This window comes from Anomaloglossus baeobatrachus, chromosome 3, assembly GCF_048569485.1.
Source record: "Anomaloglossus baeobatrachus isolate aAnoBae1 chromosome 3, aAnoBae1.hap1, whole genome shotgun sequence".
Lineage (NCBI taxonomy): Eukaryota > Metazoa > Chordata > Amphibia > Anura > Aromobatidae > Anomaloglossus > Anomaloglossus baeobatrachus.
The window spans coordinates 387,804,914-387,818,920 of NC_134355.1; the positions used below are offsets into that span (position 1 = coordinate 387,804,914).

At 40.3% G+C, this 14,007-nt stretch overlaps 1 protein-coding gene across 4 annotated transcripts in view; it reads right to left on the reverse strand.

Annotated features, from left to right (window-relative positions):
* KCNQ5 (potassium voltage-gated channel subfamily Q member 5) overlaps window positions 1-14,007 on the reverse strand; it is an 894,563-nt gene that overhangs the window by 244,950 nt on the left and 635,606 nt on the right. For all 4 annotated transcript variants that reach the window (XM_075340207.1, XM_075340208.1, XM_075340210.1 and 1 more), the window contains exons 4-5: window positions 10,011-10,186; window positions 4,390-4,515 (exon numbers count right to left, since the gene is read on the reverse strand). In XM_075340207.1, coding sequence (XP_075196322.1) covers window positions 4,390-4,515; window positions 10,011-10,186 — 302 coding nt within the window. The remainder of the gene's footprint in view (window positions 1-4,389; window positions 4,516-10,010; window positions 10,187-14,007) is intronic.

Here is a 14,007-nt window from a genome sequence, read left to right on the forward strand (position 1 = left end):
GACTTTTTCTGACTGCTCCACAGAGGATGAATGAAGCTGCGGTCACACTTCCCACCTGTCACATTTTATAATTGGGATAAAAGTACCCTGTCAGGGATAAAAGTTCCACATTCTTCCATTTGGTGCGGTTTTCACTGGTCTGATTCCACTGATCAATAAGTTATCACCTACCGAACCTGTGGATCTGTGATAACGTGTTTTCACCAAAGAACCCTTTACTGCAAACTACTGTAATTGTACATCAGTTATGGTGTGCACAGCAGATGTGCAGGAGCCGCCTGTGTTTTACAGTCAATGCTACACTATAATGGGGTCGTGGATAGTGGCTAATTCGGTATTTGCATATCGCTGTAGGGTGGGCCCCTAGAGTCAATTCCCCCTGTGGGCCCCAGACACCCCAGTCCGACCCTGAGCGCAGTTTACAGCCACATCATGGCTTTGCTGGCACCATCAGGGGTGAATCCAGCCTTAGGCGATGACTACTTTGAGACTTTTTGTAAAAAGCTTTAGAACTGTATCAATGACTGTAGAAGCAATGCCTTGGCAGCAGTTGTCATTTACCAAACTGTCTTTGTAATTAAAGGTAAACTCCAGAGAGATTAGAAAGTATTCTCATGGAAATTCCTTCATAAATCTATAAAACTGACATGCATTTACTGTTTCCAATCATCATACTATCTGCTAACTAGTGTGCAAATTGCCTCTTCAGAGAGGATGAGGCCTACAACTCTAGTACTACAATCTATTGGAAATAGCAATCCTAAAAGTCAATATTGACCCTTTAACAAGCCTTGTCATATGACTTAAGGCCCCGTCACACTAAGCAACATCGCTGCTAACGAACAACTTTTGTGACGTAGCAGCGATGTTGCTAGTGATGTCGCTGTGTGTGACATCCAGCAACAACCTGGCCCCTGCTGTGAGGTCGTTGGTTGTTGCTGAATGTCCTGGGCCATTTTTTAGTTGTTGCTGTCCCGCTGTGAAGCACAGATCGCTGTGTGTGACAGCGAGACAGCAACAACTAAATGTGCAGGCAGCAGGAGCCAGCTTCTGTGGAGGCTGGTAACCACAGTAAACATCGGGTAACCAAGAAGCCCTGTCCTTGGTTACCCGATATTTACCTTTGTTACCAGCCTCCGCCGCTCTCACTGTCAGTGCCGGCCCCTGCTCTGTGCACATGTAGCTGCAGGACACATCGGGTTAATTAACCTGATGTGTGCTGTAGCTAGGAGAGCAGGGAGCCAGCGCTAAGCATTGTGCGCTGCTCCCTGCTCTGTGCACATTTAGCTGCAGTACACATCGGGTAATTAACCAGATGTGTGCTGTAACTAGGAGAGCAAGGAGCCAGCGCTAAGCGCTGCTCCCTGCTCTGTGCAGCTGCACCCTGTACTCTATACCCTATATATGTAACCTGTGCAGCTGCACCCGGTGTGCGCTGCTCCCTGCTCTGTGCACATTTAGCTGCAGTACACATCGGGTAATTAACCAGATGTGTGCTGTAACTAGGAGAGCAGGGAGCCAGCGCTCAGTGTGCGATGCTCCCTGCTCTCTGCACGTGTAGCTGCGTGCGCTGGTAACCAAGATAAATATCGGGTTGGTTACCCGATATTTACCTAAGTTACCAAGCGCAGAATCTTCCACGCGGCGCTGGGGGCTGGTCACTGGTTGCTGGTGAGCTCACCAGCAACTCGTGTAGCGACGCTCCAGCGATCCCTGCCAGGTCAGGTTGCTGGTGGGATCGCTGGAGTGTCGCAGTGTGACATCTCACCAGCAACCTCTTAGCAACTTACCAGCGATCCCTATCGTTGTTGGGATCGCTGGTAAGTTGTTTAGTGTGACTGGACCTTTAGGATATAAGCCAAACCAGAATCTCAATGTGCAGACAATAGGACTAAAGCTGGGTTCACACATAGCGACAACGACATCGTTGTTACGTCACCATTTTTTGTGACGTAACAGCGACCTTGTAAGTCGCTGTTATGATCGCTGCTTAACTGTCAAACACAGCGACGCAGCAGCGATCATAACGTCGCTACATGTGCAGAGAGCAGGGAGCCGCGCACACTGCTTAGCGCTGTCTCCTTGCTCTCCTAGCTACAGTACACATCAGGTTAATTAACCCGATATGTACTGCAGCTACATGTCACAGTGAAGAGAGCAGAAAATGGTGACGTAGCAGCGACATCGTTGTCGTGTGTGACACCACCTTTAGGATAAAAGCCAACCCAAAATATCAATTTGCAGACAAGGTGTTTCGGTATTTTACTCTTACACAGAGGCATGATAGGCATGTCAGTCTCCACAAGAAGAAACTTTATTAATTAATGTGATGCAGGTTTTTCAGCTGACTTCTCCTCCCTTTGGGGACATAACATCACAGATCAGGGTGCATTGCCTTCTCCTGGCAATAACAGCTCCTTCCATTCATTCTGAGATCAGTGGGCATGACCAACCCATTGACAAGCAACATATCCTGTATATTCCGGCTTTGCTTTGTGGGACCAAACCTTCCTTCACCCTCTCACTGCTTGCTACTGTACATCTTTTTCACTCCAACGATAACTTTATCAGTCCAGATTCACAAGTGTCACTGTAGCGTGAGGAAAGCATCCCAATCTCTGATGAAGCTTGGGCAGTAGAGAGGGTTTGGGAGTCTGAAAGATGCTGCAGTAAAAACTATGATCTGTACTCAAGTTGGAGAGATTTGAGTAAGATTTCTGAAGCAAGGAATGCCACATCTTGTCATGAATTAGACAATCCGTGGCCTCACACGTCCACCACACCCCCATCTTGCCTTAGCTCCACACATTTTGCTAGAACTGGGAAAAACTGGCGTGAAAAATCCATGGCGTAATTAAGGACTGTAGGGGTCTTCTGAGTTATTCCCTGTTATGCCTGTTAACAGCTGTCTTGGACATACAATTAATAATACATTGATAAAAAAGTTTAAAGCGCACTAATCACCAGGATTTTCCTCTATAAACTAAAGCCAGTGCTATAGTGGTACTATCAGGCTGATTCTCTACATACCTTTAGGTGTCATATTGGATTTATAGTTTTTGAAATATAGGCAAGTAAATTACAAAAATGTACAGCTTTTTGATTGGCAGCAGCTGCCGAATAGCTAATTTGTTTGTGGGGTTTTGCTATCTATTCTCGCCCCCGTCAGTCTTCCTGGCCTCTGTAGATGTTAGACTGTATGGGCTGCATTTCTAACACGCCCCTATCACATGACCGAAATTACTCATACCTCGAAGGAGCCCATACAGTCTAGCATTTACATAGACTAGGCAGCAGAATAATACAGTAATCATAATAGTTACAGCTTGAAATACATTTTTTGTTTTCCTCTAAAATAAATACATACATAAATGAATAATAATAATAATAATAACAACATTATATATGGAGAAAATTATTCAAATGGATATACAGCTATGGAAAATGGTAAAGTAAAATGAGCTGTTTCCTAACAGAGGACCTAGCTCTACTCTCTGTTATTCCTCCATTTTTCCTCCTAGAAATTTATGATAATGTTAACAACTGGATGATGCCATTACCTTTGTCGAAGACGCCTGAACAATTAGTTGTCAATTTATTTACTCCTTTCTAGGAGGAATAACAGCAGAACAGGACACCCTGGTATTGGAGCATGCAATTATTTACTAATGTGTCAGGATAGGTCTCCACAGAGGCGCCACAGATCAAGCTGTCAATCAAAGTCCGGGGGTGTGCTTACACCCGCCACTCCCAGTATAGTGAGCAGTGACTGAAGCCGCTCCAGCCCCTTGTGACTGAAAGCTGGCGCTCCCAGGAGGTAACAAATTAATTTTCTCCTGATAGCCACACTTTCAGAAAGGCACTTGGACACCTTTTTAATGCTATTTACCTTCAGATTAACCCTGCATATTCAGGTCAATAGTATATTCCAAGGTGACAGGTTCCCTTTATAAAGGTTTGTAATGTAATTTAACTTTATTAAAAATAATGATATTTAGAAAAATATTCATATATTCTGTTTTGTCAACTTACAGGTACACATCCTCTCATAATGTACATGTTTTATTGAGCTGTTGCGGGTTACATAAAGAGATGAAGATAAATCTTATTATAGGGGCCATTTCAATTACAGTAATGTGCTTTTTGTGCCATTACCGCAAGCAGATATGACAGGAATATCATATAAATAATCACTTCCATTTATTCTATTTATTTTCACTTGCGATTCATTCAATAGCTCAAAAAATGATGACCTGTTCATTCCTGAAGAATAATTGACTGGTCACCTCCATTCCATATAAAAATCAATGCTGCATTGTTTTCATTGCGACATTTTTAACCTTCCTTCAAGCACAATATCTCCATCAATTCAAGATTGATTTTACTTACCGTACCCCACCATAAAGCATCTGCATATGTTTGAAATTGTGTGTTAGCTTCTTTCTCCACTAGATACACAAGGAACGATGAAAAGATGAGCACTAGAAATCCTATATACCAAGCTGTGATGAGTTCCTGCGTGATAAATAACATTTTTTAGAATAGGATGAAAGTTAAAAAACAAGTCATCATAATTTTCAATAGATTGTCAACTTGTAGAGATAATCCAATGTGTGTGGCTTTTGTACACCTTTATGTAGTTCTCTGAACCTTTACATTTATGATAAATGGCTTCTGAATTTGATCTAATGAACTTTAAAGGGAACCTGTCACCAGGTTTTTCCCTTATAACCTGTGGCCACCACCATTGAGCTCTTACATACAGCATTCTAGAATACAATATATAGAAGCCCAGGCAAATCTGTAGAATGTAAAAAAGAACTTTATTATACTCCCCAATGGGTGTTGTTGCTCTCGGTCTGGCGCCTCCTCTATCTTATTTAGTTACCGCCCTTCTTCCTAGCCCCGTGTGGATGACGTGTCCTACGTCATCCACACAGAGACCGCCATTGCACTCCTGTGCATGCACACTTTGCTCTGCCTTGCTGATGGCAGAGCAAAGAACTGTAATGAGCAGGCACGAGGAAAGGCCTGAGAATGAGAACTACAACACTTTGATCTGCCCTCAGCCGGGAAGATTAAAGTACGCATGCACAGGAGTGCAATGGTGGCCTCTGTGTGGATGATGTAGGGTGCGTCACCCATATGAGGTTGGGAGGGAGGATGGCAACTGCACAAGATGAAGGAGGCGCTGGACTGAGAGCAGCAATACCCATTGAACCAGACCGTCCCTTAGGAGATTATTACAGTGGCATGCAAAAGTTTGAGCAACTCTGGTCAAGTTTACTGATATAAGCAAGTTGAAGATGAAATTATCTGTAAAAGCCATAAAGTTAAATATAACACATATCCTCTGCATTTTAGAAAAAAAAAAAAAATATATATATTTTACATTTTTAAATTCACAACAAAAAATAAAGTTGGCCAATGCAAAATATTGGGAACCCTGCATGGTTAGTATCCTGCAGCAGCACCTTTGGCAAGTATCAAAGCTTGTAAATGTTTTTTGTAGCCAGCCAAGAGTCTTTCAATTCTTGTTTGAGGGATTTTCATGTTTTCTTCCTTGGAAAAGTCTTCTTGTTCTGTAAGATTCCTGGGTCCTCTTGCATGCACTGCTCTTTTGCGGTCTAGCCACAGATTTTCAATGATGTTCAGATCAGGGGACTGTGAGGGCCATTGTAAAACCTTCAGCTTGTACCTTTTGGCATAGGCTAATGTGGATTTTGAATTGTGTTTAGGATCCTTATCCATTTGTAGAAGTCATCCTCTTTTCAACTTCAGCTTTTTTACAGATGGTGTTATGTTTGCTTGAAGAATTTGTTAAACTTTAATTGAATGCATTCTTCCCTATACCCGTGAAATGTTCCCAGTGCCATTGGATAGAACACAACCCAAAGCATGATTAATCCACTCCCCTGCTTAATGGTTGGCGAGATGTTCTTGTCATGACATTCTGTCTCCTTTTTTTCCCAAACATTTGGTTTGATCATTGTGGCCAAGGAGTTCTATTTTAACCTCATCAGTTAACACGGCTTGTTTCCAAAATACATCAGTCTTGTTTAGATGTTATTTTGCATACTTCTGATGCTAACTTTTGTGGTTAGGACGCAGGAGAGGTTTTCTTCAGATGACTCTTCCATGAAGGCCATTTTTCTGTAGGTGTCTCTGAACAGTAGAACAATGTACTACAACTCCAGAGTCGGGTAAATCTTCCTGAAGGACTTTTGCAGTGAAGTGAAGGTTCTGATTTGCCACTCTACCAATCCTACGAGCAGCTCCCACAGAAATTTTGCTTGGTTTTCCAGACCTTATCCTGACCTCCACTGTTTCTGTAAGTGCCATTTCTGAATTACTTTTCAAACTGAGGAATGGGCAACTTGAAAACACTTTGCTATTTTTTTCTAGCTTTCTTCTGCTTTGTGGGCCTTCACCATTTTGATTTTCAGAGTGCTAGGCAGCTGCTTTGAAAAATCCATGGCTGTTGTTTTATTTGCACAAGGTTAGAGGAAGCTGGGTTTTTATAAAGCTGTGAAATTTGCATCACCTGCTCTTTCCTAACTATGATAATGAACAAGCCACAAACCTAACAGGCTAATTAAGGTCTGAAATGATAGTCAAAGTTATCTGAGCACACAAATCTCCAAAGGTGTTCAAACTTTTGCATTGGCCCATTTTCATTTTTGTAGTTTTTAAAATGTTAAAGATGAAAATATTCTTTTTTGTTCTTACCTAAAATATAAAAGAAATGTATCATCTTTAACTTTATGCCTTTTAGAGATCATTTCATTTGCAACTTAATTAACTGTTCACAAAAACAGTAATTTTGACCAGTGGTGCTCAAACTTCTGCATAGCACTGTATAAAGGTCTTTTTAAGGTATACAGAGTGGCCTGGGCTCCTATATACTGTATTCTAGAATGCTGTACACTGTGTGCAGAATTATTGGGCAAATTGTATTTTAGAGGATTTTTTTCATTATTGATCAACAACTATGTTCTAAATCAGCCCAAAAGACTCATATACTGTATATCAAATCTTAATATTTTTGGAAGTTGGATTTTTTTTTTTTTTTTTAGATTTGGCTATCTTAGGAGGATATCTGTTTGTGCAGGTAACTATTACTGTGCATAATTATTAGGCAACTTATTAAAAACCAAATATATTCCCATCTCACTTGTTTATTTTCACCAGATAAACCAATATAACTGCACAAAATTTAGAAATAAACATTTCTGACATGCAAAAACAAAACCCCAAAAAATTAGTGACCAATATATCCACCTTTCTTTCTGATGACACTCAACAGCCTACCATGCATAGATTCTGTCAGTTGCTTGATCTGTTTATGATCAACATTGCGTGCAGCAGCCACCACAGCCTCCCAGACACTGTTCCGAGAGGTGTACTGTTTTCTCTCCCTGTAGATCTTACATTTTATGAAAGACCATAGGTTCTCTATGGGGTTCATATCAGGTGCACAAGGGGGGCATGTCTTTATTTTTTCATCTTTTAGACCTTTACTGGCCATCCACGCTGTGGAGTAGTTGGATGCATGTGATGGGACATTGTCCTGCATGAAAATCATGTTTTGAAGAAGTTGTCTTCCAGAAACTGGCAGTAGGTCTGGGAGTTAAGCTTCACTCCATTCTCAACCCGAAAAGGTCCTACAAGTTCATCTTTGATGATACCAGCTCATACCAGTACCTCACTTCCACCTAGCTGGCGTCTGAGTCATAGTGGAGCTCTCTTCCCTTTACTGATCCAGCCTCTGGCCCATCCATCTGGCCCATCAAGAATCACTCTCATTTCATCAGTCTGTAAAACCTTTGAAAAATCAATCTTAAGATATTTCTTGGCCCAGTCTTAACATTGTATGTTATGTTTCTTGTTCAAAGGTGGTCGTTTTTCCGCCTTCCTTACCTTGGCCCTGTCCATGAGTATGGCACACCTTGTGCTTTTTGATACTCCAGTAACGTTGCAGCTCTGAAATATGGCCAAACTGGTTGCAAATGGCATCTTGGCAGCTTCATGCTTGATTTTCCTCAATTCATGGGCAGTTATTTTGCACCTTTTTTGCCCAACACGCTTCTTGCAACCTTGTTGGCTATTTGCCATGAAACGCTTGATTGTTCGGTGATCATGCTTCAAAAGTTTGGCAATTTCAAGACTGCTACATCCCTCTGCAAGACATTTCACAATTTTGGACTTTTCAGTGCCCGTCAAATCTCTCTTCTGACCCATTTTGCCAAAGGAAAGGAAGTTGTTAATTAAGCACACCTTATATAGGGTGTTGATGTCATTACACCACAACCCTCCTCATTACAGAGATGCACATCACCTGATTTACTTAATTAGTAGTTGGCTCTCAAGCCTCTACAGCTTGGAGTAGGACAACATGTATAAAAATTATCATGTGATCAAAATACTCATTTGCCTAATAATTCTGCACACAGTGTATATAAGGGCTCACTGGTGGTGGCCGTAGCTCATAAGGAAAAAAACCTGGTGACAGGCTCCCTTTAAAATTCCAAAATTCCCAGATTCAAAGTTCACATAAATGCAAAGATTATTAATTATAACAACAGCAATAATGTGATCTCTATGTATTGCATGCAGAAATTTTTCATAAAAGATTCAAGAACTAATTTTGTTCATTACTTTGGATTAATCTTTAGGGACAGGTTTGTGATGCAGAAATGGAAGCTGAGCGAATTAAACGATTTTTGTATTTCTATTCCTATTTATGTTAAAACTGACTCAGTGATTCAGACGACAGCAGTGGGCCTTGTCTCAGCCCTCCGCAGTGACTGCGGTCAGCCATACATGTCCCCTCCATCAGCTACTGCTGGGAAGATGTATTATTCAATTAAATAATTCGGATGGATAAGGTCGAATTTATGTAATTTGTTATTCTTGTACAAAAAAACCCAGACCAGTTTTAATGAATGTGCTGGATGCAGTTTTCATCCATTTTTGGTCTGTGTCATCTGTTTTCTTGTATGAATAAATTAACTGATTGAGGTTTCCCAAGCTTCGTCTAGCATCAGTTGAAAATGGATAGCACTCGGATACAACATGTTTTTTCAGAGACCAACTAAAACATGTGTTAAATCTGCAGAAGTTAAACCCACAGATAGAATACATACTTAAGTTGTTGTCCAGTCTTGAGCTAGAAGCCTGCAGTCACTCTGTGGACAGAGGATACAGTGACCGCAAGTGGAGTTGAATGAGTACCTAACTATTCGTACTCGCTATACTCGTAATGAATACTGTCTAATACTTGGGTATTTGTTCTAAAAAGCATGTGCAATGCAAGTCAATGGGGAAAAACTTGCAATGTAACGATAACCTGAATTCGACACTATTCGCTACTTGCACAAATAGTACGGCATTCAGGTTACTCGTTACTTTGTGAGTTTTCCCCATTGACTTGAATTGCACACGCTATTTGTAATGAATACGCGAGTATTAGACAGTACTCGTTATGAGTATAGTGAGTACGAATAGTTAGGTACTCGCTCAACTCTAACCGCAAGCATGCAACATGCACAATGTCTGCCACATTCCCACTAGACTGTCTGGCCTCACTCAATACACTTACATACTTGCAGTCACACGACCACCCGCTCCCAATGCCTGCACTGAAGAACCCTCATGGCGCACAATGTCCGCGATGTGAGGATTCACAAGTCTGCAGTCACAGAGTGACACATAGAGTGACTGAAGACTTGTAGCTTAAGACCAAACAACCCCATAAAAGCTCATATGTGAGTCATGTTTGCTATAGTAGGAGCTACTATTTGCCATGGTTCTCTGCTCTTTCAAACCATCTATGACGGCTATATTTCTTGATAGGACAAGGAGTTGAAAAATGTGTTGTTTAAATGCAATCATCCCTTTAATTTACCAGAAATGTATGTTCAGTAGATTATGTACAAACATCAATTCCCTTTTTATTTCTACATTTATGTGAAATTAAGTAGTTTCCTGAGTATATGGTAGTGAATTACCTTGCTATGTGCATAAACAACAGAACCTAGTAGCTTCCAAGTTCCTCCTCTCCGATCCATCCGCACCATACGTAGGATCTGTAGAAATCGAAGACTTCGAAGTGCTGATGTAGCAAAAATATTTCCCTGAGATCCAGCAGACACAACTGCCACAGAAGCAATAAGAACTATGATATCTAGAAAATAATCCATTCAACACAATACTGGTTAGTTCGCTTATATACATCTATGGGATTCTAAAGTATAAATACTGGCAGCAACCTCAAAAATATGGGTCTGGTGTGACTGGGCTTTGAAATTTGTGCCCTCTGGGATCCACTCATTAAAAGCTACTCCGAGTCCTTACTGATCTTACAGAAGTCACCACAATCATTTCACTTCTTGCTCATAATTGGCACTTAAGGGCCACGCTTATTGGGCACAATTGCATGTTATTAATGATGCCCTTATCTAAAGGAAACTTTTCTTTAACTCTCTCTACAACTCTGTATTCTGAAGCGTCTATCCTTAAAGTGAACCAACCATCAGGATTTTCATATAGAAAGTAAAGCCAGTGCTATAATGGCTGTAGGATTCATATCTGGAAGGAGCCCATACAGTCTAACATCTACCAAGGCCAGAGAGGCAGACAGGGGAGGGAATAGATAGCAAAACCCGACCCACATATTAGATATTCTGTTGCACCTGTCAATCAAATAGCAGTACATTTTTGAAACTTTACTTGCACATATTTCTGAAATAAAACATCCAATCTCAGAACAAAAGTTATGCTTACATTCAGCATCGTATACCAGTATAGCACTGGCTTTACTTTACATATGAAAATCCTGCTGGTTGGTTCCCTTTAAGGAGAACCTGTCACCAGGTTTTCCCAATATGAACTAAAACAACCACCTTTAACTCGTATATCGCCACAGTCTATTAATCCATCTCCCTGTTAATATAACAAAAAAATACCTTTTATAAGTCTGCACCTCCTCTAGAGCAAGGACCTATGTCCTTCTGCCTAGACTGATGTGGATGATGTGCATTTCATCATCCACTGAGGCCTACCAATCTTGGGCCACTTCACTGAGCCCTACATAGGGCAGAAGAAAGTTCTGTAACGCGCATGCACCATCTCTGACTTCACTTCTGGTTAATAGGCACTGATGCATGCACAAGAGTCACTAATCCCTGTAGATGATGAAGGATGTGTCATCCACATCAATTAAAGCATGAGCATGGTGATTCTGCTGATAGATGAGGCCCAGACAACCGATGCCCATTGAGTGGCACTGTGCTAATTAGTATATGGCACAGAGGTATTTTTTTGCAATATGCAAGGGCAGTTGTGAGCTTATATACATGTAGATGGACTGCAGTAGACAATTTAAGGTGGTGGCTTTAATTTATATTGGGGAAACTTGGTGACAGGGTCCCTTCAAAGTTAATCTGTCAACCATGCCCATCAATCTTTAAGACTATGTGAGTGACATTCCTACAACCCCTTTATATCCTCACAGATTCCCCTGAATACATATGAAAAAATGTTTTATACATGCTCTGTGCTGTATATATAAGTGAAGGAACTCTCGTACCTGCGCAATGGATTCAAAGACCTGAGCAGGCACACCTCACTAGTAGCATACAAATGTTGCCAACGCCTCTATAATTTTGATGTTTTTGATATTTTGTTTCTTTCTCCCAATCTTTTAAAAGCCAACATTTTTTTATTTCTATTGACCATTCACTTTACCACATAATAATCTAAAAAATGGAAAAAAAAATCCAAGTGGAATGAAATGGTAATAAAAACTGCAATTCCGACATTGTTTTTTGTTTTTATGTTGCTCATTGTGCAGAAAAAATGACCTGGCAATACCATTCTACAGGTCAGTATGATGATACAGGATACAAAACATGAGGATTATAACTTTTAGTAGTTAAAAACAATCAGAACTTTCTAAAAAAAAAAAATATCCTTGTGTTGCCAGATTCTTTTATCGTTTCATAGATGGATCTGTATTTTGGCTTGTTTTTTAGCATACTGAGCTCCAGATTTTAGGCTGGGGTCACACAGGCATATGTTTTCTTATGCGAGAGACTTGGCTCAATTATGCTAATGACACTCGGTTCAAACTCCGATCTGAGTTTTAGCCAAGTGTCATTCACAGTGCTCCGATTCTCTCACATGCGAGAATTGTAGCACAATTGCAGAGAAGATGGAGAACTTAATTTTTCCATCTTCTCCCTTGGCCCTTGTATTGGCATATATCGGAGTGCACTTGGATGACAGTGCAGTCTGATGATTTCCTTGCACCCATGGACTTGTATGGGTGCGTGTCATCATATTATTAGATGCACTTGCAGCATGCTTTAATTTCATTCTCATGCTAAATTAAATTGCACTCAGCAGTGTTACACTCTCGTGTGAGCTCATTAACTCATTAATATCATTTTGCTTTATATTCCAAGTTTTGATAACTTTTTATTACATTTTTTGGAGGAATTGCTGTGACTGAAACAAAGCAGTTAGGACTTTCCTTTTACATTTGCAGTTTAAATTATTTTATATTTTAATTGAAATGTTATGTACATGATGATACAGTAGCTTGAAAAAGTATTTATATCCTGTGAACTCTTCACATTTTTTAAATTAGACCCACAAACTTAAAGGAAACTTGTCACATGAAAAAACCTGCATATAAATGGTGTTTTTTTTCACATGACAAGTTTTTTTAAATGTATTTTATTGGAATTTTATTGGAATTTTATGTGATATAACACAAGATACGGTAGCAAGTATTTGTGAAGTATAAAAGAAAAGATATAGTTTTCTAAATATTTAAAAAATATATAAATTTGAAAATTGTGATGTACATTTGTATTCAGTCCTCTGTAGTCTGATATCCCAAACAAAAAGCTGAGTCACCAATTGCCTATAGAAGTCAACTAATTAGTAAATTGATCCAACTGTGTGTAATTTATTCGCTTTAGAACTACAGCTGTTGTGTGAAGGCCTTAAGCCCCCGTCACATTTAGCGACTTACCAGCGATCCCGAAAACGATGTGACCTGATAAGGATCGCTGGTAAGTCGCTGGGAGGTCGCTGGTGAGATGTCACACAGTCAGACCTTACCAACGACTCAGTAATGATACAGGTTGCAGTAGCGACCTGTATGAAGATCTCTGCTGTCATTGGGACCCTGTCACACAGTGTCAAACACAGCGATGCGTCCTGCCCAGCAGGAAATCGCCTTTGAAGAAAATAAACCAGAACAGTGTGTAACGATCAGCGATTTCACAGCAGGGGCCAGGTCCCTGCTTAGTGTCACACATAACGAGATTGCTGGTGAGACCCCTATTACGTCACAAAACCTGTGACTCATCAGCGATCTCGCTAGCGATCTCGTTATATGAGAAGTACCCCTTAGAGGTTTTAGAACATTAGGGATTAAATATCAAATCGCATCATAAAAACTAAGGAACCCAGCAGGCAGGTCAGGGATAAAGTTGTTAAGTAAAGCAAAGTTAGGTTATAAAAAAAATGCCAACATCTCATGAAACACTGTTCAATTCATCATCCAAAAATATGAGTATGGCACAACTGCAAATCTACAAAGATATGGCTGTCCACCTAAATTGACATCCCAAATAAGGTGAGCACTAATTAGAGAAGCAGCCAAGAGGCTCATGGTCACTCTAGAGGAGTTGCAGAGATCCACAGGTCCAGTAACAGAATATATCCACAGGTCAACTATTAGTCGTATACGCCACAAATCTGGCCTTTATCTAAAAAAAAATTAGAAGAAAGCTATTTTTTGAAAAAACATTAGGAATCAAACAGCGTAATAAAAACCAAGGAACCCACCAGACAATGTTAATTTCTTAAAAAATAGCTCAAGTTCTGAACACCTCACGGAGCACTGTTCAATCCATGATCTAAAAATAGATGGAGGAGTGACACAATTAGAAAAATTCCAAGACATGGTTGTCCACCTAAACTAACATCCCA